General features: G+C 36.7%; 5 protein-coding genes across 6 annotated transcripts; 4 read left to right on the top strand and 1 right to left on the bottom strand.

The window, feature by feature from the left end:
* The first annotated feature begins 475 nt into the window (after nucleotides 1-475).
* On the top strand, nucleotides 476-2,903 carry LOC121261045 (formin BNI1-like). The gene is made up of 4 exons (XM_041163185.1): nucleotides 476-851; nucleotides 1,337-1,434; nucleotides 2,392-2,460; nucleotides 2,545-2,903. The coding sequence occupies exons 1-3, from the start codon at nucleotides 605-607 to the stop codon at nucleotides 2,443-2,445; spliced, it is 399 nt and encodes a 132-aa protein (XP_041019119.1). The 5' UTR covers nucleotides 476-604; the 3' UTR covers nucleotides 2,446-2,460; nucleotides 2,545-2,903.
* Nucleotides 2,904-7,231: 4,328 nt separating this feature from the next.
* LOC121261043 (rust resistance kinase Lr10-like) lies at nucleotides 7,232-9,306 on the top strand. The gene is made up of 2 exons (XM_041163183.1): nucleotides 7,232-7,503; nucleotides 7,620-9,306. Exons 1-2 carry the CDS (start codon nucleotides 7,440-7,442, stop codon nucleotides 8,813-8,815), a joined length of 1,260 nt encoding a protein of 419 aa, XP_041019117.1. The 5' UTR covers nucleotides 7,232-7,439; the 3' UTR covers nucleotides 8,816-9,306.
* A 162-nt stretch (nucleotides 9,307-9,468) lies between these two features.
* Nucleotides 9,469-27,021, bottom strand: LOC121261042 (rust resistance kinase Lr10-like). 2 transcript variants are annotated; one of them, XM_041163182.1, is made up of 3 exons: nucleotides 26,957-27,021; nucleotides 11,198-11,336; nucleotides 9,469-10,895 (listed from the first exon to the last, which is right to left on the bottom strand). In XM_041163182.1, the coding sequence occupies exons 2-3, from the start codon at nucleotides 11,316-11,318 to the stop codon at nucleotides 9,616-9,618; spliced, it is 1,401 nt and encodes a 466-aa protein (XP_041019116.1). In that variant the 5' UTR covers nucleotides 11,319-11,336; nucleotides 26,957-27,021; the 3' UTR covers nucleotides 9,469-9,615. The 2 variants fall into 2 exon arrangements, with proteins under 2 accessions (XP_041019116.1, XP_041019115.1); XM_041163181.1 differs by lacking the exons at nucleotides 11,198-11,336; nucleotides 26,957-27,021 and adding an exon at nucleotides 13,817-14,060.
* LOC121260296 (putative nuclease HARBI1) lies at nucleotides 21,373-22,015 on the top strand. Its single transcript, XM_041162122.1, has 2 exons — nucleotides 21,373-21,589; nucleotides 21,699-22,015. The coding sequence occupies exons 1-2, from the start codon at nucleotides 21,373-21,375 to the stop codon at nucleotides 22,013-22,015; spliced, it is 534 nt and encodes a 177-aa protein (XP_041018056.1).
* Nucleotides 23,195-24,593, top strand: LOC121261044 (G-type lectin S-receptor-like serine/threonine-protein kinase At1g34300). Its single transcript, XM_041163184.1, has 2 exons — nucleotides 23,195-23,243; nucleotides 23,360-24,593. The coding sequence occupies exon 2, from the start codon at nucleotides 23,368-23,370 to the stop codon at nucleotides 24,556-24,558; it is 1,191 nt and encodes a 396-aa protein (XP_041019118.1). The 5' UTR covers nucleotides 23,195-23,243; nucleotides 23,360-23,367; the 3' UTR covers nucleotides 24,559-24,593.
* Nucleotides 27,022-27,085: the final 64 nt, after the last annotated feature.

Below are 27,085 nucleotides of genomic sequence, written 5' to 3'. Positions count from 1 at the left end.
CTTATTTTAATGAATTATCTTTATTCTTAAAATTTCTCTAAAACTTTATATATAACAAAAAATCTAATTGCACTAAAAAGATATTTTAACATTAAGGATAGTTCAGTTGGTCCGGTTCTCCAATGATAATTAATTCGAGTTCTCGTACTATAAAAATTTTACCTGATCGATAAGACTCCATAGATTAGGAGATACACACGATTAAAAAAGAAAAAAAAAAAATTGTGACTAAAAAGTAGATAGTCATACGACAGGAGGACGCACTCAAAAAACGGAAGTGACAGAACATGTTTCGATCTTCTCAAGCCTGACTGTAATGAGTGTAATGTCTTCGTAACACAACACAACAGAACATAAGATAATACATTCCCAACAACACAACAGAACATAAGATAATACATTCCCATCTCTATCCTCTTTTATCTGCGAAATTACATTCCGACTCCTACCAATAAAACTTCACTCTCTTCGGGTTGCGTGCTCTTTGCCTCGCTATCTTTACTCTTTCCCGAAAGTCGCTCTCTTCACGCTCTTCTACTTCACTCTTCACATCTGATACCATACTTTCCCCCCACTTTCTCCCTACTTCTATTGTTTTCCATCAATGGCTATCAACCGAGACCCCCCTCCCCCACCTACGATCGGCAAAATCGGGCCTTACACTGTGTTCATGACCCCACCTTCGACCCCAAAGCCTTCTCAGCCGCCGGTCTTCGCTTCTTCCAACAAGATCGTCACTCCACCACCGGTGCAGCCTCCGCCGCTTCAGTTCCATAAATCTGCGAAGTCCATTGACTCCAGTGGACCTGTTGTGGGCTTCTTTAAGAACGCCGTCACAAAGGTGCAGAATGGTATGTGGATTTTGAGAGTTTGTTTGGTTTCTGAGGAAAGGAAAAGAAAAGAAAATCAAGTTTTGAGTTTGGGAGAAATAAAAAGAACCTGCTAGAATGTACGTGTATGCTGATACATCAGTGAGGATTATAATTTTTCAACTTATGAGCGGCAGTTTGGGCTTGGTTTCTTTTTTGCTTTCCATATTTTTTTGCTATGCAAACGAATGATTTATGTAAAATTTGGGAAGTAACTGTTTCGTTTCCGAGAGAATGGAGGTGCTGGGTTAATTGCTGTTATTATTTGCTAGCATTATAAACGAATGCTCAAGTTGGCAGGGTGTTCTAAGCGGAATTGCTATGTTAGGCTCAGTTAGGCAGAGGATTTTAGTTTTCAGAGGCCCTTTGGAATGAAAATTTGCGAGTCACTGTTTTTGCTTAATTTATTTATTTGCATTTCTTGATAACTGAACAGATTTTAATCGATTTCTTGGGGAACTATACAGCGCATTCGAGTTTAGATGATCATTTGGCGCGCTGGTTTGGGTTGAATCAGTCAAAGTATCAATGGGCGCTAGACGATTATCACGAGAGCAAGGGATTGGTAAGCATTTGAATTGACTGTTGATTAAAGGATTAGGAAGCATTTATTTGAATGCTTTCCCAAAACGTAATTATTGTCTGATCTTTGTTAGGTGGCTTTTGAGCTTATATTACCAATCTCTGCTAAAGTCATCTGTTTTCTTTTCAGGGCAGTTTTATTTTTGTTTGGGGGGGGGGGGGGGGGGGGGGGGGGGGGGGGGGGGGGGGGGGGGGGGGGCGGTGTTTCTTTAATATGAATATTTGACCTTCTGTAAATATAGCAACTCTTGTTAAATGATATCATTAAGTTTGGTTGGGAGTCATATGTTGATAATTGACTGTTTGTTGAAGGTGAGTGGGGAAGATGGGAAGTAGCTTATAAGCAATTGCTTTGCAATTAACATATTCTTCATTGTTCCTTTGTTTCATGATTGATCATGGAAGGTCTGACTGGAATGGTTAAAGAATTGCATCTCTACATGTTATGAGATTACTTATAAAAGAAATAAAAAAAAAATCATGTCATGAGATGATGGAATAATTGATTATGGAAGGCTTGACTGGAATGGTCTGAGGAGGTGCTTTGTGGTGGTGGAGATAGAAGAGATAGGGAGGCTTGACTTGTGCTTTCAGCAACATTTATCTTTGAGAAGGGTTTTTTTTTTTTAATCTTTATGATGCTGCATGTCAAATATAAAGATGTCCTACTCAACAAGCCAGCGTTCTTTTTTTTCTTTTTCTTTTTTTTTTTTTTTGGGGGGGGGGGGGGGGAGAGGTAATGGTGAATGAACTCTAATCTCAAAGTGATTTAAAGCAACTAAGCCTGTATCAGATAGATAAAACAACTACTTTCTTCAATAGAAATCAGACATTTTTTCCTGTGTCATCATGAACAAGTTCTAACCTAAATACCACGATTGTTTTCATTAACCTTGTGACTCCATCGCAGTCTAAAATGCTTGAAATTCAACGACTGCAGGAAAAGGGAGATGCCAGAGCAAAAGATATATCAAGCAAAGTACAGAGTGTGTAAAATGCTTGTTGGCTGGTAACTTAATGTTTGATTTTTCCTTTATTTTACCTGAAATGTTTATTGGAAGTTTTTGAACTTGAAAATGTTGTTGGGATGCAGAATTTTTAGAAATGGCAGTCTCTGCAGACTCTCCGTTTGGATATACTATATCTATATACCTATGTATTGAATGGCAGAAGTGCAGCAAATTTGTAAAGGTTCCTTTGAGCAACGTCTGGGATCTGGGTAATGCGATTCTCCCCTGGAGAAGCAGCAAACTGAACTTGGTTGTGTGACAAGTCTATGAGCCGTGTAATCTCATTTCATGTTGGTTGTTTTTTTTTTTTTTGGGTCCGAGTTCTTTGGTTCATGTACACCGATCTGATACCAACTCATTAGTTTGGTCAAGTTCTTGGGCCCTGTACCTTGCAAACTGTTGTTTGTATTGGTAATTGTAGGTGTTTTTTTATAATTTTATCGTTTTTAACTTAAGAGTGGTAAATCAACGATGAGTAGAATAATTTAATTAAAATAATTCAATTAGTTTAAAAAAAATCAAAAATTAAAAAATAAAAATATTAAAAATTAAATAAAAATAAGTGTGGTGTGTGACATGTGGGGACGATGAGTAGGAACGCTCTGGCTGTCCAGAATCAGAAAAACTCTCTTAATATGAAAAAATTGAAAATAAATAAATAAATGAATGGTCGAGAGGAGTTTGTCCAAAAGATAATAAAAATAAAGTGTGCGACTTGCCCAGTTGGTTAACTTGTTTGGTTAGGATATAAATGGATGTTGTGAGGGGTGTTATCTCTTGGGCCAGATCGGGAGAAGAGACCAAGCTCTTTGGTCCGGACTAAAGGAAGGGCATGGGCTTAAGCCCAGATATGAAGTCTGGGCTGGGCCGAGCATACTCAAGAGGCCTAAATAGAAGATATGATTAGAAAAGGAATAATGACATACATATGGCAGGAGGGACAGTCTGACATCCCACTGACTGATAGATAGAGACATTCTCTGACCCTAAACATCAGTGTCTGGACATGACAAGAAGGTAGGAATGCTTGGATGGGGCCGTGCTGCATTAATGAGACAGGAAGAGTTGTGAAGGGGAAGCACGCCGCATTCAATACGACCGGGGCTCGATACACATGACGTGAGGTCTTGTGTTAGGGGCAGTCACCATGGATATTCGGCGGAGGCCATGCCGCATTAATGAGATTGAGAGAGCTATGAGGGGAAGGCACTCTGCATTCAATATGTGTCGGGGCTCGGTACGCTCAACGTGGGGCCTTGTGTCAGGAGCAGTCACCATCAGACTTAAGTGGCCTGTAACATTGCAGGTGGACGGCATGAACGTCCGATCTCATTAGGGGTGTAATTGGTCCAATCCGGTTTTGGACAAAATTTAGGACTAAACGGGTATGTATCGATTTTGCATTTTCAAAAATCAATTATGCACCGGTTATCCCATAAACCGGTACATCCGGTTTTACCGATTCCAGTCCGATTCGGTCTAATTTTCTGGTTTTAAAGTATATATAGTAATTTATATATAGATTTAAAGTATATTACTAATAGTAATATAATATTAGACTATAAAAAAAATATAATATTAGACTATTAGTATTAGGCCATAAAATGTAAATTATAATTAATATACATTATATACTAATGTATATTACCATTACCAATTTACTAATGTATTATGTATTTATAAAAAAGAATATATTGAGAATTTATTAGGCCATAAAGATTTGGTAATAATATTTGAGTGATTTTTTTTTTTAGTAAATAATATTTTAGTGATCTTATTTACAACTTTGGTATATAAATTCAAATCTTTTGATATTTATGATTTTTTTTTTCAACTAATGTGATTTATCAATTTCAGTTTGTTTTAAATTATTATATATTATATATAAAAAAATATTATACATAATATAAAAAAATAATTTAAAATATATATATTATATAGAACCGGTCCGGTCCGAGCCTAAAAAGCCTAGAACCAGAACCGGATCGGTTCCGGCCAGTTTTGCCATTACGGAAACCAATTCCGGATCGGACCGGTCCAAAATTGGATTGGTTTGACCGGTTCGGGCTGGTCTGGTCCGGTTTTCCAGTTTTTTTCTACACTCTTAGATCTCATACAAGGCGATACACCCACTACCATGAAGGCCAGACAATCAAGTATAAATAGACCCGTCCCACGATCTATGAAGAGGTTGAGATCTACAGCCATTCTTACTACAACTTTCCTTAAGATATTCTCTCTTCATCTTCTTCACTAAAGCTGACTTGAGTATCGGAGGTATCAAGGATCCGAACCCACCATTCTTCATCTTAGCAGGAACTAGTCCGAGCCCCAACAACATGGAGTTGCCCAGGGCACGAAACATGACATCAACAGTCATGATTGAGAAATCATTCACATTTTCTTCTTAGTTCTTACAAGATCGTGATCAGCGGGTTTGCACATCGTTTGCTTCTTGCAAACCTACAGCAGTTTATGTAAGAATTTATGGTCGTGGCTTATTGTGATGGCCGAAGTTGCTGAATGCTGAAAGCTCAGACGGTCCACTACTCTGGGAGGCATCATTAAAACATTGCGGTTGGCTTTGGCTTTACGCATGAAGATCTTTGTAACCGAGATAAACAGTACAGCACCGTTTTCTTTCGGTTGCACGAGGAATCTTGGAGAAAAGCGCAAGAAAATGGCAGGGAAAAAAAGCCAACTAAATGACCGGAGGTGATGATGCCTTGGGCGAGTAACGTGGTAAAGATGTTAGAGCCAAGGTTGAGAACCTGACTGCGTTGAGCCATTTTGAGGATTAGGATACACGGCGATTATCAACAAATCCGTAGGTCGGAGGCTCTCATAGAGTCAGAATTCCAAAAGAAAAAGATAGGCATAAGGGTTTGTTTGGAACAAGCTGCTTTTTAGATATTTTTAAATTATTTTATTACTATTCATAAACTATCATTATTTCATTATTATTTATAAGCTATTTGATTACTATTCATAAATAATTTGAAATATTCTTAATATACAAACAGAGTTTGTGTGATTTTCACAGCATTAATGTTAAACATGCACATCTTTCAAATATCATTATAATATGAGTTTTGCTACAGGCAACCGAACGACAAAACCATTGGGAGAATTGGCTGATATATTTAAATAAAATAATGCCACATCACTGATACATTAAAAAAAAAAAAAAACACAACACATCCAAACTTCCAAAGACCTTGCCATCTTGGCTCAGGAGGTGGTGGACGTCCTTCTTGCGTTGCTCCTCCATCCGGTCAAGAACAAGTTCTTGTTTGCCGATTAGGCTTTTAAGCTCATCCCTGAGAAAACAGTTTGTTTGGCTATCGAGAAAATATAGGAAAATCACACAATAGTTTGTAACAATCTGTTTGGTTGCCAAGAAAACAGAGGAAAATCACAATTGAATATCCTACAAATATGAGATTCGAGACAACAACTGATAGATCTCGTGCATGCATATCTGTTCGTTGGTTTTGTGTGGGTGTCTTCGTGTGCATATGGTTGGAAAAAAAAAAATGGCTACGGTTTGGCATGAAAGTGATTAGCTTTGTTGAGTTTTGTCGATTATCTATTAATTCAATTGCTTCATTTGTTGAAAATCAGAATTGAAACAAATGAATGAAATAAAAGCAGTGAAATAGAAGAATATTCTCAAAAAGATAAAAGTGAAAGATGGAAGGGAGCTCTAAAAATGGGAGAAATGGGAATTTGAGTGAGAAGGTGGAAGACGAAGGGAATTCAGAAATGGGAAAAAGGGGAAGATGAAGGGGGAAAGAGCAAACAGTGTCGTTCGGTATTTTGCCACGTAGGACGCGGTTTTCCCACGGTTTTCCCGGCCAGTTGCGTATAGAATTTTTCTTATAATATAGACAGTAGATTGTATCTTTTTGTAGAGTTAACGAATCTTTTATAATAATAAAAATACTAAATATATTTAAGAAAATAAAGAATTATAGAAATATAACTTTTTTTAGAATTATATTTTAAATGAGAGGTATTAATAATATTAATTTATATAAATAAAATATGGTCGTAAAAATGACGGTGAAAGAACAGGTTTTGTGCATAAGTACTTTTCCAAATTAAATTATGAGTTGGAGTACCCATTGGACCAATCATTTGGGATTTGGACGCCCTTGTTCCTCAATACTCGTCAAAGAAGTTTTCAAAAAAAAAAAAAAACTCGTCAAAGAAAAGATGAGAAGGAGAATCATGATAGTTTTGAACCAAGGCTCCTGGCGTACGTGTTGACTTTTCATGCCACGATTTTACCAAGGTTTTAGGAGTAGGCGAGGGTTCCGTGGCAATGTTTCTGCTGTTTAGTGCTTCTTGTCCTTTGTATTCAATTTCCATGTAAATTCGAAACCTAGTTCTGCAGTTGACTTTTATTACTGCTTTAGAGGATATCCCATATATGCCTTGAGAATTATTAGACGCTTTCATTTTCATTCTAAATTTTTATGGGTCTTGCCGCTTGCTTTGCCTGATAGAAGACATATTTTGGATGCTTCTTCATGTCGTTGAGTAGAATGGCCATGAAAATAGAGACAATAGTGGCGACGGTACTAGGAGAAAGGGCATCAATGGAGACATGGTTGGATTAACCTTGAGATGTATGATCAATTGTAAAATGTCATAATCTTCTAACTTACATATTAATATTAATGGCCGGCTTTTCAAGTATCCCCGGTAAGCAGACTCCACACGGTTTCAAGTATACTCGTAATATACAATGGAAAAGCATAAATTGCACAAGGTGGTCGATTCGTGATATCATCACAGGGGCTCTGCGTTTCAAAGTTCAATAGAAATCAAGATATGATCTTCACTCCTGTTCCAAACTTCTTGTTGTACATATATATTGGCTATTCAAAAATTTCCCTTATCAAATTTAACTCTTTGCGTGTCATAGAGTTTACAGTAGGGCTTTAAGAGTCTGCATTCCACTTCCATATTAATGTCTAGTACAGGAGAGCAAGGGGTACCAACTGCCGAGGTAGCTGCTGTTGTTGTGAGCTTGGGTAAGATTCTAAAAACCTTCCTTTTCTTTTCCAGCTATGTTGTTTCATTCGAGTTATTCATTGCTAAACAGTTCTGAACAGCAGGGTGGTTCTTATTAAGTTTAAACACTTTGCAGTTGTCATCATTGTAAAGATTGTTATTTTGGTCGTGGTATGCCATAAAAGAGCTCGAACAGGTAGCGGCACTGTTAGTTCAGACACAAGATTTATGACGCTCACCATGGATAAATTTCTCAATGATATGGAAAGAGAGAAGCCAATCAGATTTACCTCTCAGCAGCTCAGGATTGCAACAGACAACTTCACTAATTTGCTGGGTTCAGGAGGATTTGGATCGGTTTATAAGGGGATATTTAGTAATGGGACCCTAGTGGCAGTGAAAGTTCTATATGGGAACTCTGGTAAGAGAATAGATGAACAATTCATGGCAGAAGTGAGTACAATTGGAAGAGTTCATCACTTGAATCTGGTTCGTCTTTTTGGTTTCTGTTTTGAGAAGCACTTGAGAGCACTTGTTTATGAGTACATGGGGAATGGTTCGCTCGACAAGTACTTATTCCATGAAAACAAGAAATTAGGATTTGAAAATCTTCATGAGATTGCCGTTGGCACAGCCAGAGGAATTGCTTACTTGCATGAAGAATGTCAACAACGAATAATCCATTATGATATAAAACCAGGAAATATTCTCTTGGATGCAAAGTTCCTTCCTAAAGTAGCTGATTTCGGATTGGCCAAGCTCTGTAACAGGGAAAATACTCACGTCACTATGACAGGAGGAAGGGGCACTCCTGGTTATGCTGCACCCGAAATGTGGATGCCATATCCAATTACCCACAAGTGTGACATTTACAGCTTTGGGATGCTATTATTTGAAATATTAGGTAGAAGAAGGAACCTTGACACGCGTCTTGCTGAGAGCCAAGAATGGTTCCCAAGGTGGGTTTGGAAAAAGTTTGAATATGGAGAACTGGGAGAGTTGACCATAGTGTGTGGAATAGAGGCGAAATACAGAGAGATAGCAGAGAGAATAGTTAAGGTAGCCCTCTGGTGTGTTCAGTATAGGCCAGATTCGAGGCCTTTGATGAGTGACGTGGTGAAGATGCTGGAAGGAGCAGTAGAAATCCCAACACCTTTGAACCCATTCCAGCACATGTTGGTTGTTGCTCCTTGCCCTATTGCACCTTCCCATCCATTACAGACTGGTAGCTCTCTTGATTCAGAACTATCAACTCAAACGATTACAAGATCTACCTCTATATGTGCCACTCCCCTGATGAGGAAATATGAGATTGAAATTGCCTCTACATAGTTGGGCTGAACAGAATCTGTCTCTCTCTCACTCTCTCATCAGTGTTCTATTTTTCACTTATTGAGCTGATTCAAGGATCCCTTTTCATATGTTCATACATTAAGGCAGGAGATGCTACTAGAATACTTTTTTCCTTGTTATATCTGTATGGTAGAAAGAAATAGTAAAATACATTTCCTTTGCACACCCCGACCCAATTTGGTTGATTTTGTTTGTTGTTTCTTAGAAATTTAGTTGCTCCCTCTTAATTTCATAGCTGTTTTAAGTACAAACAATCATCTTAAAATGAGATTCATTGGATATTTTGTTCGCTTTTGTTGGCTGTAAGAGTGAGCATAATATATTGCCAATTTCTTGAAGTCGTGGTATTCTTGCTCTTCTCAGCTTTGCAACTGGTACAGTGGTCCAATCCCCATTATCAACGAAAATTGCAGCAGAATGTATAGATTCTGAAATTATGTGATACAAATTATGTTCAATATTCTTGGGCTGTCATTGATCTTTTGAAGGGCAACAAATAGAAAATATTGTTGGCCCTATATGGAATAGAACACGCGGTTGACCATATAAGAGAGGACAGAAGGCCACACTAGTCATGGCACATCCCCAATCTGGGAGCAATCAGGATGATCTACTGATATTGGTCAACATTGTACATAAACCATGGCATTGGAATAAATTTAATTCGTGGGGATGAATCTACTTGAAAAATTACAGCTCATATCAATATAGGCAAACAGTAGTGGAGAAAGTGTCTATATATGTATAGATAGACAATCATCACTCCCGGATCTACAGATCTAAGTAGCTAGTTCAATCTCTAAGGTTTTATGTATAGGGTTGGATTTGGATTTCTCAAGAGTGTTTTCCATTGACGACGATGAAGTAACAGAATCCCCATGGCTTCCATTATGTAAGTTCATAGTTGGTCTAGGAGACACCATGTGTTCAAAAGGAAAAGGTGGTGGACCAACATCAATGCTTCCCTCCAACATCTTCACCACAGTACTCATGAGAGGTCTCTCATCTGGTGAATATTGAAGACACCATAGAGCCACCATTGCCATCCTCTCTGCCTTCGCTCTGTTCTTCTCTTCAATCCCGAAAAGCGCCATCATAACTGCTAATTCATTATTCTCAAGCATGTCCCATGTCCATCTTGGAAGCCATTGCCGTGACTCACTTTCATTATCATCAAAATGTCTCCTCCCCCCAATAATTTCAAGGAGCAGTATACCAAAGCTGTAAACATCACATTTGTGATTCACAGGATAAGGCTTCCAAAGCTCTGGAGCAGCATATCCTGGTGTCCCTCTGCCTTTTGTCAATATTAAGTCACTGCTTCCCCTTTTGCAAAGCTTTGCTAGCCCGAAATCTGCAACTTTCGGATTCAAACTATTGTCAAGAAGCACATTTCCTGGCTTTATATCATAGTGAGTGATTCTTTGTTGACATTCCTCATGCAAATAAGCAATTCCTTTTGCCGTCCCGATTGCAATTTCAGGAAGTTTCTCCCACTCCATCTCTTGGGTGTTGCTGAACAAGAACTTGTCGAGGGAACCATTTTCCATGTACTCGTAAACGAGTGCTCTAATGGTGGGGTCAAAGCAGAAGCCATAGAGTCTGACTAGGTTGATATGGTAAGTTCTTCCCATGGTGCTAACTTCCGCCATGAACTGCTCTTCAACTTGCTTATTCAAATCGCCATTAAGCACTTTGACAGCCACTTGCACTCCATTTGGGAATCGCCCCTTGAAGACTACACCAAAACCACCTGAACCTAAGAAGGTGGAGTAGTTTTCAGTGAAATCTTTAAGTTGCTCAGGTGAGAGCCTGACGGGCTTCTCTCTTGCCATGTTGCTGAGAAATCTCTCTATCGTCGTATTCTCGACGAGGAGAGGAGGTGATGTTGCTGCTTTCTCAATGTCATGATTGGATGATGGATGTGGATCTGTTGCTTTATCGGTGTCTTCGGTGGCTACCCTGGTATAACCAGGAATTGCAGTTCCTGCCTTTCTCAAGCAATCAATAATGGCATACACTATGGCTACAATTGCAATGGTCATCACCACACCAGAAACTGAAAAATGAGGGGAAAAATTCTTAATTAACATGTAAACTTAAAAATCAGGACGAATTTGTTTGTCCGTAAGGATTCTTCGCACCAATATATAAGAACGTTCCAAAAGTGACAATAGTACGTAATTTTTTTCCCCGACAAACTCGAAGCATGCATGAGGAACATCAGTACTGTTGATAAAAAGTAAATAAACAAGAAACAGAAGCCTGTTTTAAAAAATATATATTTGAAATTAAGGAACAAGTAACAGAATCCGATACATGTTTTTATTTTAGGATTCAAACGAAGTTCTATCGGCTTACCAACTGAAGATATTGTTGCCCATTTCATCGTGGAATTAACCCCATCGTGGAAGGTTTTGAACACACCTTGGGCCTGATCGTCCATGTCGCTAAAGAAGGATGGTGGAGAGCCCTTGAACATGAACGGTACTTACTCGCCCTTCTGATCAAATTAAATTAAAGAAGATGAATAATGACGATTGGCAACAAAACAAGCATCAAGTAAATGCATGGATTTGTTTTCATGATTGACTTTGACTAGAAATACTTGTGACATATCACTTATTTAAAAAATTTAAGTTATGATAAGAAGAAGTAGATTTTATTATTTATTTTATATCTTAATACTCTTCATCACGTGTAGGTCAGACTTCTCCTCAATAGATAACTCAATATGTGAAATATTTAATTAAATGAAGTAGAGTGTAGAATGAAGATTCAAACTCAAGACTTCTACTTTGATATTATGTAAAATCACCAATGGTCCCAAAAATTTAAACTGATAAAAAAAATAAATTTTATTATTTATGTTATATGTTAACATTGAGCTGAATCCACGTTATAATCTTGATTGAGCTGATCTTCGAGGGAAATTTCCAACCAAAAACATTAAACAAGTATGGTCAAGACGCGCTTTATTGACGGAGCTCTTCAAGGGAAGATTATTCCAAGCAAAACCACGCACGGAGTAAACTTTAGAATTAGATGCAGCCTGGAATAGTCTCCTAAATGATAAAACGCTCTACATGTTGACTTTCGATATCTACAGGAGTTAAGGCGCAAACAAGATCATAATGTCATTCATATATATATATATATATATATATATTGGCTTTAAATAGTACCGCAGGACTTGGAAAACAAGGTCAAGCCCACGTTAAACGAAGGCTTCCAAAATTGGAATGGTCGGATCAATGCTCGATAAATTAAATAGGGTGATTCATTATTATATTGAATTAGTTATTGCTATTTGTAATAAAAGGTTTTAAAAATCATATATAATACAATTCAAGTATTTAATATTATGTATAAAAGAGTTTAAAATATAAATTTATTGATTAATTTCAATAAAATATGATATGAATTTAAATAGTTTCAATAAACATATAATTCGTATATTTAAGTTTAATTGTTGACATTTTTTTATCTTGTATATGAAGAAGAAAAATACCATTTATATTAAGTTATAAGCATATGGCAAATGTAGTTTTTTATACACAACTATAAATTTGATACAAAATACTCATTCATCTTTTAAATATTTTTTTTGTTCAACAAAAGAAAATAATGAACTACATATTTTATCTTTCAATTTTTTAATATTTTTATTGAATACAATAATAAATTAATTAATATATATTTAGTTCTATCATATCTTTGAATATGTTGAATCAAATTGTTTTTTCGAGCCTTCATTAAAACATAGATTATTTGTCAAATTTCAAAGAAATCATGCTGCGATCAAGCCTGCATAACCTATAAGTGGTTATATACTTAAATATATTAAAGAAAAGAATTATTTTACTCAGTAATCCTACATTATACACTTGTTGTGGATTAAAAAAAAACAGATGTATACTTTAGGACCGCTGAATAAAATTTTTCTAAAAAATAAAAATTTGTGGAATATTAAAACGCATCAGTTGCCATGCACGCCTCGCTCTCATGTTGCAGCGAGTTATTGTCGATGATGGTTGTGACGTTGGTTGGCAATCCAGCCCCAACGATGACTTTGGACTCAACTTCGTGATGGCGATCGTGCACTCACATTTTCGTTTATTTTCTTGGCAACATGCAGTTTATGCATGCGTGAACATGTTGACGAGCGCAATTGAGCCTGCTGGCCTCCACGGAAATTAATAAAAATAAAAAAAATTATTTTTTAAATTGTGATGAATAGTACGGGTTATAACTAACAGAATTCATAGATTAAAGCCATATAAATGAGTATTTTATTAGAGAATTAAAAGTTTTTTTTTTAATTCGGATAAATTCATGGACTTTCTATTTATTTCTGGTCTCTAAAAAATAGGGGAAAAAATTAAAAATTTTATATGCTCACTTTTGTGCATTCCACTAATGTGATTGGTTGTCTTATTTTTTTAATATAAAATAATTATTTTAGCCAATTAGATTAATAAAATGCATAAAAAGTAAAAGTGATTGTAGGTAATAGAACTCAAAAAAGAAAAACGATAATTACGGTCGTGAGTGTGCAAATGACGTGCAATCACTTTGAAAGTGAATAAATATGAGCTCCACATGAAAAAATAATAATTATTTAATAGTAGATTTCACTTTTTTTAAAAATAACTGTACGATATTTATATATTCTATGACTATATATAACATTATTTAAAATAATACCGAGCTGTCTGAAATACTTGTTCAAACCCACCAAAAAATGCGCTGGATGATAGAACTAATTTTCAATCTACCATTCTTTGAACAGAACAGGCCTTGACCCATATTAAAGGCTAGCTCGACTTATGGCGCGTAAACATGATATTGATTAATAGCTAGCGAAGAGGAATTCGAATATCTAGCTATAACAAGCTGCTAGCCCAATATTATTATTAAACAACAGATTGAAAGGTCTGCCTGCCACCTGAGGATTCAAACGAAGTTCTATCGGCTTACCAACTGAAGATATTGTTGCCCATTTCATCGTGGAATTAACCCCATCGTTGAAGGTTTTGAATACACTTTGGGCCTGATCGTCCATGTCGCTAGAGAAGGATAGTGGAGACCCCTTGAACGGTACTAACTTGCCCTTCTCATCAATATTCCACAAAAATGGAGGAGGGTGACCCATCTCTTTTCTTGGTGACCCGATCGAAACCAAACTGATCAAATTAAAGAAGATGAACAATAACGATTGGCAACAAAAGCAAGCATCAAGTCGTTAGGATACGTAATTAAGATGAGATGAGATATTTTTTTAAAAGTTGAATAAAATATTGTTAGAATTTAATTTTTTAGTATTATTTTTATTTTAGAATTTAAAAAAATTAAATTATTTATAATATTTTATGTGAAAGTTTAAAAAAATTATAATGATGAGATGAAATGAGATAATTTTATATATCCAAACCGGCCTAAATGCATATATTTGCTTTCATGATTGACTTTGACTAGAAGTACTTATAAAATCATTATTTATCTTTAAAGTTTAAGTTATGATAAAAAAAATAATTTTATTATTTATTCTATATTATAACAATGGCATGAATCCGCATTAGAATCTTGATTGAGCAGATCTTGGAGGTAAATTTCCAGCCAAAAACATTAAACAAGTACACTCAAGACGCGCTTTATTAACGGAGCTCTTCAAGGGAAGCATATTCCAAGCAAAACCACACACGGAGTAAACTTTAGAATTTATATGCAATAGTCTCCCACTCATAAATGATAGTGTCCTACTCATGAATGATAGAACGCTCTACGTGTTGACTTTCGATAGTGACGGGAGTTAAGGCCGTGCAAACATGATCATAAATGTCATGCAGATATTGGCCTCAAACAGTACTTGCAGGACTTGGAAAGCAACGTCAAGCCCACGAGTAGTTAAACGAAGGCTGCAAAAATTGGAATCGGGTAAGCCGTAAGGATCGGGTAAATAATAGAGACAATAGTGGTGCGTTTCAACGACGGTAAGCAGACCCCACACGGTTTCAAGTATACCCATATTTAATATACAATGGAAAAGCATAAATTATTGCTCAAGGGAACATTGGTCAATTCGTGATATCATCACAGGGGCTCTGCGTTTCAAGGTTCAATAGAAATCAAGATATGATCTTCACTCTTCTGTTCCAAACTTCATGTTGTACATATTAGCTATTCAAAAATTTCCCTTATCAAATTTGAACTCTTTGCGTGCCATAGAGTTTACAGTAGGGCTTTAAGGCCCCGTTTGTTTTCGAAGATACACCCAAAACTTTGAAAACCTTAAAACTAATTTTCGTACGGTTAGATAGTTTCCGAAAACAAACACAATTTTATCCCAACATTTCATCTCAGTAGTTCTCTCCCTTCACTCAGAAGTGTTCGCTGCTTTCCACCGTGCGAATCTTGCAGTCTGTCTCCTCTCTCCCTAAGTCCCATTTCGACTTGAAGAGCAGTGCGAATCTTCTTTCACCAGGCCATCCCATCGCACAAGATTTCGATTCCATCTCTCTCGGGAAGATCTGATTCTCGTGCATCCCTCCGCTGCCATCTTACACCTCGCCATTCAGATTTCCTTCCAAACGACATCCCGAGAAAAGCTCATCTTGAATTGATATCGACACAATGGTTCAGAACCTATGTGGTTCTTGCCGTGCGAATCTCCCCTGTTCCCCTACCCATCACGATTGTGATTGCTGCGAAGTCTTCTTCTCCCCTTGAAATTTCTCGAAGCAGCCTACATATACGAAAATGCCGAAAGCCGTCGAAACCCCCCGCTCATCCACCACGGTTAGGTGCTGCAACCCCGGTTTATCTCTCAAAAACAACTGCCATAAATGCTCCCTCACCATCCTCTCCAAGGGCAGCACGGGTCCGACAACGAGGTCATACCAGGTATTGTGAAAAGAACCCTCTAATATTTGTTTTTTATATGAATAATTTTTGCAAATATCGAAATTTCATATCCCTCAACTATGCATTGGACTGATTTGTCTGTGGTTGTGGATCGATTAGTGGTTGTTGGATGTTTTGGGTTTGAATGGACTCTGTTGTGTGTTTGAATTTAAAAGGGATGAACACATTTCTATGACCAACTGATGGGCACATAAAAACCCTATTACTAATCGGCTTGTCTGTAATATTTGCATTAAAAAACTTGATGACCACCAAATACCAAAATAATTTAATTATCGTCAGTTATTGGCAAATTTGTTGGACCAGGAATTGGAAAAAAAATATTATTGGTTGGTGGGATTGGAGCGGAGGGAGGTGTCAAGTTAATTGGGTTCCTCTAGATTCTGCTTTCATGTGCCTATTTTGATGACAATTTGGTGATCCCTATGAATTTGTTTTCCTCTGGAGAAAAACAAATTCATAAGAGAAGGAAGAATGGAAGTACGATGTTGTGAACGGTTATTTGGTTTTGATTTTTTAAGAAGTATAATCATTCATAGGTCATCAAAATTATGGGGCAACATGTAAGCGGATTGATCATATTTGTATCATTGAGAGCTGAATAGCTGAAATTCATAAGGTTGGGCAGTTGAGTTTTCATCCATCTGGTTTATCTGAGAAGAATTCTCGGTGGATTTTGGATTTTAGCATGATATTCATATTAGATGCAAAAAAGTGAAGGTAACTTGCATCTTGAATTGATCTAGATGAAACTCACATTGACAGAAATTTCTAGTGGAGAAAGGAAATTGAAGAGCTGCAAACTACCTAAAATTCCCCGTATGAACCCAGCTTTTAATTGAAAGTTTGGCTGCCATTTAATCATTGTGAATGATTGATTGGGACTTAAATGGGTGCATATAGGCCTGGAATAAGTCCTATATACATACCCATTTCGGAAAGCATAAAAAAAAAGGCTGAAACTTTATCACATCTCCAATGTGTATTATATTATCCAAATCTGATCATCTTTGAGTAAAAAAACTATAGTATTGCGGTTATTTAAACAAAATTACAATGGAATGTTAGAAAATGAAAGGCTGATTTGTCAAATAAGCACAAACAAAGATCTGATCCAGTTCTGCCTGAATGTAAAGTCTAAAATTTAGCACCTTCTTGAGCTGGAAACTGATAATACCCCTTCACTCAACTGGTCCTCTATGTCCCAACTGGTCAATCAAGTTTCCAGCTCCTTTCCCAGCATCCACCTATAAGATTAGAGAGATATATATAGGAGTAGGAACTAAAGAAAAAAAATAACAGAGGTTACTGCTCTAGGAAAGTGTTTGGATACCATGAAAGTTAACATCACCAATTGAATGTGCTTTTCTTTTTTTCATTTATTTGCTTCGGTTCCCTTGTTCTATGCAAATGATAAATTCAAACGTTTCTAGCATAGCACTTGAACAATCCCATAGATTAGATTATTAGGCAATCAAATAAATAAATAAAAATAAATAATAGGTTACATATTGAACAAATCCAGCTTCACTAATTCGTCCTTCAGTGCATTCATGCCTATCTTGTACTTGTTATATTTTGTATAAAAGGTTGAAAATTTTTTATTCACATTGTAAATGAAATGAGTTGAGATGTTATTTTTTATCCAAATAACCCCTCGTGTTCCCTTCAATTGGTTAAGGGCTACCGAGCCCTTAATGTAAGATGTGTCCAACGATCATCAAGTCTATCCCAGACATCTCACAGCCCACCATATATATACATATATATATGTATATATATATATCTCACCAAGCGAAATGGTTATTATTTTTTTTCAAACATTTATGATCTGTGGTATGATTTACGAAGCAGTGGACAACGATTGGTCAGTTAATTTTCAGACTATAATTCTTTGCTTTTCACTTCCTTGCAATTTCAACCCCCCACATGACACTTTTACAAATTAATTGCATTTCCTGCATATTAGCAGTTTGTGTCATTCATGCTTGCTAATAATTACTAAGTCTCTGCCCAGAAAAATAACATTATACAACATCTTCATTGATGATGTAGGTAATTAATCTCACGCTGGTATGTGATCACGTGAAAAAATTTACAACACAGATTTATTTGGATTTCATGTTGCCACCAAACTGTTTTTAACAATATTTTTTATTTGTTAGCGTTACTACCTACGCTCCTCTCGAGTACCATACCCTCGACAGGTATGGCCCACTTCTAAATAAAAGAATTTGGATTTCATTTTTCATTTATTTAGCCACGTATGATATAAACATCTTTGGATTTCATATCATATTATTAGCATTTTCACATGGACCCCGATGCCGATATTTCACACGTTGATCGGGAAATATGGGTAGATGGAATGGAGGACGTCTTCATTGACATGATGTTAGCTGACGCCCTTAATGGTGCACTGAGGGCTGGGAGGATCACTTCTAGGGACCATGCTTCCTATGCTGCACGTCTTACTGCTGTGGGCGTAAAGACGTACGATGCGAGTCAAATCAAGAGAAAAATACATCGGCTTAAGATGATGCAACGACTTTTCACAGACCTCATGCACCAAACTGGTATGGGATGAGACCCTGATACCAAAACGGTTCTAGGGAGTGACGAACACTGGGCAAATGCCATTAGGGTAACGAATCTCTAACGACGCCATATTTTCCACTGTTTGCAATAGTCACTTTATTCATTATCACTTTTTCCTGCCTTAATCCCTCCCTAATATATTGAATTTAAATTTCTTTATCTAGGCCAAGCCACAAGTAAAGAAGTTTCGTACCTCAGGTTGCCCACGATATGCAGACCTCTGTACCGTTTTTGGCGCTACTGTAGCAACGGGCACACTCCACCACGCGTCCACCCAACCACCACCATCTTCGGATGAGGAGGAGCGTCTTGACACTGAGATGCGGCGTCGGGGCCCGGCACTTGGCACCCAAACCAGTCGGGATTTTGTCTTTGATGGCCCGTCGCAATTTCCCATGGACATGGAGACACCATCGAGTTGCTCTTCTCGAAAGCATCAGAAGGGAGGGCAAAAGAACCAGCACGACGAGAAGATATTGAACATGGTTGATGCGATCACGCGTTCCTATGAGGCACGCCGAAAGTGTTATGAGGGGAGAGGAGAAGCGTCAGGGGAAAAATGTAGTAGAGGATCCACACATTGCATGGATAGTGATGATGGTTTCGATGCTTTTTCACACTTTGTGGCCTTGTTACAGGCACTTCAGCCCCCACTGCCTGACGATATTTTCTCCCATGCGTTTGATCGGTTAATGAACCCCCTTGCACAACGAGGATTTTTGGTAATGGATGATGTCCATAGGCGAGCGTGGGCTATACATAGTTGATTAGAGCGTGGGCTATGCATAGTTGATTGGACACTAGCTTGTGCATTAGAACTTCATTAGTTGCTTTGTTGAGTTGTAATTTTTCATTGGCGTTATGTAATATGTTTTTCTATGTGTCCTTCGTTGTTGTTAACATTTGTAGGTTTCATGGACATCTTTGGAAGATGTCCATGTTTTTATTATTTCATTCCAGTTGTGATGTCTCTGAAACCATCTTTTTATATTAACAGTATTGTGTTATGTGTTAGTTAGATCCACAAAATTCTGAATCAATGGGTTCGGTGTTATTAGAGTTTGTTTATATCTTGTTATTTCATGGATCTTGAATTGATTTCTGAAATACATAGTGAGAACTTGGCTTAGATGATATGTACATTTTGGTATCTGACTTTTCTGGTTCTCTGCCCAACGGGCAGCTATAGGTTTTCCACGTCATCAACACTTCTCAAAGGCATAAAATTACATTAAGGGTAGAGGTTGCCTTCCAAAAAAGGTTATTGTTCTTCTCCAAAATGCTTTGTTTCTGTTGTTTATTGTATCAACCCTTTGATATTCACTTGAAAGAATGGATGGAAGGAGACCCCAAACAGTTCTGATGTTAAATATGAGAAACATCAATATCGTGGTTAAGCCAGACAGTTTTGATGTTAATAACTGAAATAAATATATATATTTTTTTATTTATAAGCAAAAGTGACTTTATTGAAGAGAATGAAGATGTAAATATATATTTAAAGTAAAAGTAAATGTATTAGCATGTACCATGTCTAGTCCTACATACACTCGACAGAGTCAAGCTATGAATAAATCGACTATAAACATCAGGACAGAGAGGGTAAGATACAAACATGAAACATTGATAAAAGTTCTCCTAAAAAACAGTTGTAACATCTAGTTTATTTCATATGCATAGGACCACGGAAAGTACCATATGAACAAGAATAGTGAAAAGAAAAACCATTAGTTATTGAAATAATTATTTGGACTGAAGCGGACCTCCCAATTACTTGGGCCTTCATTTTAAAATAGTTTATAACTCTGCCGTCTATTCTAGTTATGTCATGGCAGTTACTATTTGGACTGAAGAGGACCTCCCAATACTTGGGACTTTCTGAATATTGGGAACAACCCCCACATATAATAATTTTTTTTTTCATTTTTCCTTTGTTCACACAAGATGATTCCTTCAATATTGATTTTGATTTGGGTAGCAGTTTGGTCCAACGAATGTTATCTCTCAAAAAGGATTGCATATTTTGTGTGAAACACTGCTCCAAAGCTCCAAATAGTTTTGATGCACTGATAAATATATATATATATATATAATATATGTATATATAAAAGCCTATATATATTCATAAGAATTTAGAAGTATATTTTAAGTGATATATGAAATAATTTTTGTTGAAATTATTTCATTTCCATTTGCTTGGAAATGGAAGATACGGGATATGGCCAAGAATCCCAAAGGTTTGCATGAATCTTTGCATACATTGAGATTGCTTATTCTTGTCTAGAATGGAAACGTACACTCATGTAAACAACTTCCCAATGCTATAGGTCAGTCCTGTTGGTCTATTCCCGAACTTGTCTTGAGTTTTTAACGTAGTTCCACATGATATAGTAGAGAATGGTCTTGGACTGACGGGAGTGATAGTGATGATCCGGTGGAACCCATAGATATCATCAACGTTATTAGGATACTGTCCCACGGACAGAGAAGGAATCACCGAAGGCCACAACATAATATAGGCCTCCGAGAGCATCAATATATTTTTGAAATTTTAAATGGTCATCCAGATAACTGCAAGATTATGTTTCGTATGGAGGTACGTACATTCCACTGTTTATGCACATTGTTACGTAACAATCATTTGGTACGTGATTCTAGAAGAGAAGTGACGGTGGAGGAAGCTGTGGGTATGTTTTGCCTTCTTGTGGGCCACGCAGAAGGCCAGCGAATTGTTGGGGATAGGTTTCAACATTCGACACAAAAAATCAATAAAAATGTTAGAAAAGTGATTAATGCATTATGTGAGGTTGGGAGACATTTGATTGTGCCAACTCCAACGGACAACGTGCACCCTTTTATTTCAAGCAACCATAGTAATTATCCTTGGTTTCAGGTAACAATTCGAATTGAAACTTTCTTGTACAACATACAATGTAACAATCACATCATGCATTAGTTGGTTGTGTACGCGAGTCAGGATTTATTTATTGAGTTGATAGGGATGCATTGGCGCGATGGACGGTACGATGATACCAGCTGTCGTCCCAACTGAGTTGCGCGAGGCATATCGAAATAGGTTGGGCCGAGCTGCCCAAAATGTGTTGGCAATAGTTGACTTCGATATGAAATTTATATTTGTTTACACTGGATGGGAGGGATCCGCGCATGATGCACGTGTGTTCCACCATGCTGCAAGTGATCCAAAAGCCCGTTTTCCATGGCCACCAGAGGGTAATTTTCTTTTTTATTAACTTTGTAAAATATTTATAACTTGTAACTTGATTTGTTTTTGCCTTTATATTAATTGAAGTTTGTGTTTTGAAAATAAATGGACTCTCAGGTCAGTATTATCTTGTGGATTCAGCTTATCCATGCACTACGGGATTGCTGCCCCCATATCCAAGAGAACGTTATCACCGGAGTGATCGTCACAATCAGAGGGATTTTCATGGGTATAAAGATTATTTTAATTATCGTCACTCAACAGTTCGCAATATTGTAGAACGAACATTTGGTGTTATAAAAGAACGATTCACCATTCTCTCCAACATGCCTCCATATTCGGTTGGGCGGCAAGGACTGATTATTACAGCGTGTTGTGTACTGCACAACTTTATTAGAACGGTCACCCCCGATGACTGGATATTTCAGACATAGAGTACGATGCATCTACCAGTAATTGAGCCTGCGGTTGGTGGTGGGGCATCGTCATCTGCTCATGTAGACTTGTCAATTGAAGCCCAAAACAATATGGCTGCGATTAGAGATGAGATTGCCATTTCTATGTGGGAAGCAAGGGGTGGCCATTGATGGTGTTATTTAAAAATTACGCGTGTATTTAATACTGATATTTTATTGTTGGCATTGAAATTACCTAAAATTTTCGACAACTGATATATTTTATGCGAGCAATGAATTTAAGCAAGCAGTACGATTGTTGATGTGGATTGCTCAATCTTTCATCATGCTTGACATATTATTTATTTAATGACAAATGGTAGATGAATTACGTTATTGGATTTGGTTATTTACTTATTTATTTATTTTTACTTGTTAGGTTTAATGGTTGGTATTTTTAATTTTTTCCAAATTGTTATAGGTTTGACGATAATGGGTTTATTAACACAATGAAATTTATGTATAGCAAATCTGACGCGAATAATTTTAAGTATAAAAAAAAAATTATTCCTCATCCATGCATCACATTTATTTTAATATTTTTTTCTCTTTTTTTTAACGAGTGTCTGCTTTAGTAATAATAAATAGCAAAAATCATTACAAAATATTATGAATGTCAAACAAATATTTGATAAAAAGAGATAGAAAAGATTTTAGCATAATATATTGTGAATGAGGTTGTGGTTTTTTTTTTTAGTTTATCAAAATTTCGGATAATGACTCACTGAAATATATAATAAAAGGAAAAGTCTAATTACACATACAATGTAACATAAAGGAAGCATGAAATAAAAACAGGAATTTATTATATTATCCGAAAACTATAGATAGGCTGGGAGGAAAACGCCGTTCAAGCACATGAGGCCATTGCTTTCACCGTTCATGCACGGGTAAATCTGATTCAGCAGCTAACTTGGCTGCTTTAAAAATAATATTATTAGCTGTGGGTCCCACACCATCAATACTTAAAAAAAAAAAATCAAACTAATCTTATCTCATTTATATAAACAAATATAATTTTATCTTATCTTATCTCATCTATACTCAATATATCTCAATACCATTCACACATATCCTAAAAAATTTCATCTCATCTCATCTCCTCTCTGAAAACAAACGGGCCTCAAGAGTCTGCATTCCACTTCCATCTTAATGTCTAGTACAGGTGAGCAAGGGGTACCAATTGCTGCTATTGTTGCGGGCTTGGGTAAGATTCTAAAAACCTTCCTTTTCTTTTCCAGCTATGTTGTTTCATTCGAGTTATTCATTGCTAAACAGTTCTGAACAGCAGGGTGATTCTTATTAAATTGAAACATTTTGCAGTTGTCGTCATGGTAAAGATTGCTATTGTGTTCGCGGTATGCGATAAATTAAGAGCTCGAACAGGTAGCGGCACTGTTAGTTCAGACACAAGATTTATGACGCTCACCATGGATAAATTTCTCAATGATATGGAAAGAGAGAAGCCAATCAGATTTACCTCTCAGCAGCTCAGGATTGCAACAGACAACTTCACTAATTTGCTGGGTTCAGGAGGATTTGGATCGGTTTATAAGGGGATATTTAGTAATGGGACCCTAGTGGCAGTGAAAGTTCTATATGGGAACTCTGATAAGAGAATAGATGAACAATTCATGGCAGAAGTGAGTACAATTGGAAGAGTTCATCACTTGAATCTGGTTCGTCTTTTTGGTTTCTGTTTTGAGAAGCACTTGAGAGCACTTGTTTATGAGTACATGGGGAATGGTTCGCTCGACATGTACTTATTCCATGAAAACAAGAAATTAGGATTTGAAAATCTTCATGAGATTGCCGTTGGCACAGCCAGAGGGATTGCTTACTTGCATGAAGAATGTCAACAACGAATAATCCATTATGATATAAAACCAGGAAATATTCTCTTGGATGCAAAGTTCCTTCCTAAAGTAGCTGATTTCGGATTGGCCAAGCTCTGTAACAGGGAAAATACTCACGTCACTATGACAGGAGGAAGGGGGACTCCTGGTTATGCTGCACCCGAAATGTGGATGCCATATCCAATTACCCACAAGTGTGACATTTACAGCTTTGGGATGCTATTATTTGAAATATTAGGTAGAAGAAGGAACCTTGACACGCGTCTTACAGAGAGCCAAGAATGGTTCCCAATGTGGGTTTGGAAAAATTTTGAACGTGGAGAACTGGGAGAGTTGACCATGGTGTGTGGAATAGAGGCGAAATACAGAGAGACAGCAGAGAGAATGGTTAAGGTAGCCCTCTTGTGTGTTCAGTATAGGCCAGATTCGAGGCCTTTGATGAGTGAGGTGGTGAAGATGCTGGAAGGAGTAGTAGAAATCCCTACACCTTTGAACCCATTCCAGCACATGTTGGGTGTCGCTCCTTGCCCTATTGCACCTTCCCCTCCATTACAGACTGGTAGTTCTCTTGATTCAGAACTATCAACTCAAACGGTTACAAGATCTACCTCTATAGGTGCCACTCCCCTGATGAGGACATATGAGATTGAAATTGCCTCTACATAGGTGGGCCGAGCAGAATATCTCTCTCTCTCTCTCTCTCTCTCTCTCTCTCTCTCTCTCTCTCTCTCAGTGTTCTATTTTTCACTTGTGAAGCTGATTCAAGGACCCTTTTCATTTGTTCATACATTAAGGCAGAAGATGCTACTGGAATACTTTTTTCCTTGTTATTTCTGTATGGTAGAAAGAAATAGTAAAATACATTTCCTTCGGCTGTTACAGGCCTATGGAGGACGAACGACGGAAGTGAAGGGTTACGGCGCTGAAGGTTCAGAATGTGGGTGTTCGGGAATGAAGAAGACCCTAGAAGCTAGGTGTGCAGAACGGGCCAAATGGGCTAGGAGATAACCATGGAGCCGGCTAATGAACGAATGCGATGGGCCAGCTGCTTACGTTTCATTTCAGTAATTTTCTTTATGGGCCGTAGGCCTTAATTATAAGGGTAGTTAAGTAATTTTAATATTTGCCTTATAATTCCTGTAAGCAGACGGTTATGCTTTTCATCTAGAATTTTACTGTATTGTTAGACTGGTTGGATGAGCTCTCCCTCAAAGAAGAGTATTTTTCACTATCAACTCCAATACAATATTACAGATTTATCCCTTATATTTTCCAGATTTTCCATCCATTTTCACTACTCACAGATTTGTAGTGTAACATTGGCACACCCCGCCCCAATTTGGTCGGTTTTGTTTGTTGTTTCCATCTATTTTCCATCCATTTTCATAGTTGTCTTAGGTACAAACAATTATCTTAAAATGAGATTCTTTAGATATTTAATTAAATGAAATAGAGTATAGAGTCAATATTTTAATCCGGGATCTCTATTTTGATATAATTTAAAATCACTATTAATTTCAAAAATTAAAATTGATAAGAAGAAATATATTTTATTATTTATTTTATATCTTAACAGTGACCTGAATCCACGTTATAATCTTGATTGAGCTGATCTTGGAGGGAAATTTCCAACCAAAAACATTAAACAAATAAATTAAATTCGCCAATTCATGACTATATTGAATTAGTTGTTTTTATTGTTGATAAAAAGTTTTAAAAATCACATATAATGCAATTCAAATATTTACTATCATGTATAAATGAGTTTAAAATATAAATTTATTGATTAATTTCAATAAAATATGATATTAATCTAAATAATTTTAATAAACATGTAATTCGTATATTTACGCTTAGTTGTCGATTTTATTTGCCTCGTATACGGAGAAGATAAAAGACCATTTATATTAAGTTTTAAGCGTATGGCAAATATAGTATTTTATGCACAACTATAAATTTGATACAAAATACTCATTCATCTTTTAATTTTTTTTTTTTTTTTTGTTCAACTAAAAAAAATAATCAACTACATATTTTATCTTTCAATTTTCTACCTTTCTTATCGAATACAATGATAAATAAATTAAAATATGTTTAGTTCTATTACATCTTTGAATAGGTTGAATCGATTCGAATCAAATTGTTTTTTTGAGCCTTCATTAAAACATAAATTGCTTGTCAAATTTCAAAAAAGTCATGTAGAGGTCAAGCTTACGTAACTATGAGTGATTATGTATTTAAATAAATTAAAGAAAAGAATTATTTTACTTAGGAATCTTACACCATACACAGTTGAAGGAGAAAAAAAATCAAAAATAAAAACAGCGTAGGACTGCTGAATAAAGTTTTTCTAAAGAAAACAACTCTGTGGAATATTAAAACGCATCAGTTGCCATGCACGCCTCGTTCTCAAGTTGTGGCGAGTTATTGTCGATGATGGTTGTGACGTTGGTTGGCAATCCAGCCCGAACGATGATCACTTTGGACTTAACTTCGTGATGGCGATCATACTCTTCTCACATTTTCGTTTATTTTCTGGGCAACATGTTTATGCATGCGTGAACTTGTTGACGATCGCTATTGAGCCTGCTGGCCTCCACGGCAATTAATAAAAATAAAAAAAATAAAAAAATTATTTTTTAAATTGTGATGAATACGGTTTATAACTAACAGAATTCATAGATTAAACAGTCCTACAGTGTATGATCGAACTAATTGTCAATCCACCATTCTTTGAACAGAACAGGCCGCGACTCATATTAAAGGCTAGCTCTTGACTTATGGAGCGTAAACATGATATTGATTTATAGCTAGCGAAGAGGAATTCGAATATCTAGCTATAACAAGCTGCTAGCCCAATATTATTATTAAACAACAGATTGAAAGGTCTGCCTGCCACCTGAGGATTCAAACGAAGTTCTATCGGCTTACCAACTGAAGATATTGTTGCCCATTTCATCGTGGAATTAACCCCATCGTTGAAGGTTTTGAATACACTTTGGGCCTGATCGTCCATGTCGCTAGAGAAGGATGGTGGAGACCCCTTGAACGGTACTAACTTGCCCTTCTCATCAATATTACACAGAAATGGAGGAGGCTGACCCATCTCTTTTCTTGGTGACCCGATCGAAATCAAACTGATCAAATTAAAGAAGATGAACAATGACGATTGGCAACAAAAGCAAGCATCAAA

Source organism: Juglans microcarpa x Juglans regia, chromosome 4D (genome assembly GCF_004785595.1).
Source record: "Juglans microcarpa x Juglans regia isolate MS1-56 chromosome 4D, Jm3101_v1.0, whole genome shotgun sequence".
Taxonomy (NCBI): domain Eukaryota; kingdom Viridiplantae; phylum Streptophyta; class Magnoliopsida; order Fagales; family Juglandaceae; genus Juglans; species Juglans microcarpa x Juglans regia.
Note: the sequence above shows the minus strand (reverse complement) of the source record. Positions and strands in the feature narration are given on the sequence as shown.

What these genes read in the sequence shown, in the direction of transcription:
- LOC121261044 (XM_041163184.1), top strand. Translation starts at nt 23,368, where the DNA reads ATGGTAAAGATTGCTATTGTGTTCGCGGTATGCGATAAATTAAGAGCT.
- LOC121261045 (XM_041163185.1), top strand. Translation starts at nt 605, where the DNA reads ATGGCTATCAACCGAGACCCCCCTCCCCCACCTACGATCGGCAAAATC. An exon ending in CGTCACAAAGGTGCAGAATG is followed by an intron (nt 852 to 1,336) that starts GTATGTGGATTT and finishes GGAACTATACAG; the next exon opens with CGCATTCGAGTTTAGATGAT. An exon ending in ATCACGAGAGCAAGGGATTG is followed by an intron (nt 1,435 to 2,391) that starts GTAAGCATTTGA and finishes CAACGACTGCAG; the next exon opens with GAAAAGGGAGATGCCAGAGC.
- LOC121260296 (XM_041162122.1), top strand. Translation starts at nt 21,373, where the DNA reads ATGGACGGTACGATGATACCAGCTGTCGTCCCAACTGAGTTGCGCGAG. An exon ending in TTTTCCATGGCCACCAGAGG is followed by an intron (nt 21,590 to 21,698) that starts GTAATTTTCTTT and finishes ATGGACTCTCAG; the next exon opens with GTCAGTATTATCTTGTGGAT.
- LOC121261042 (XM_041163181.1), bottom strand. Translation starts at nt 13,991, where the DNA reads ATGGGTCACCCTCCTCCATTTTTGTGGAATATTGATGAGAAGGGCAAG. An exon ending in GGCAACAATATCTTCAGTTG is followed by an intron (nt 10,896 to 13,816) that starts GTAAGCCGATAG and finishes CTCATTTTTCAG; the next exon opens with TTTCTGGTGTGGTGATGACC.
- LOC121261043 (XM_041163183.1), top strand. Translation starts at nt 7,440, where the DNA reads ATGTCTAGTACAGGAGAGCAAGGGGTACCAACTGCCGAGGTAGCTGCT. An exon ending in TGCTGTTGTTGTGAGCTTGG is followed by an intron (nt 7,504 to 7,619) that starts GTAAGATTCTAA and finishes AACACTTTGCAG; the next exon opens with TTGTCATCATTGTAAAGATT.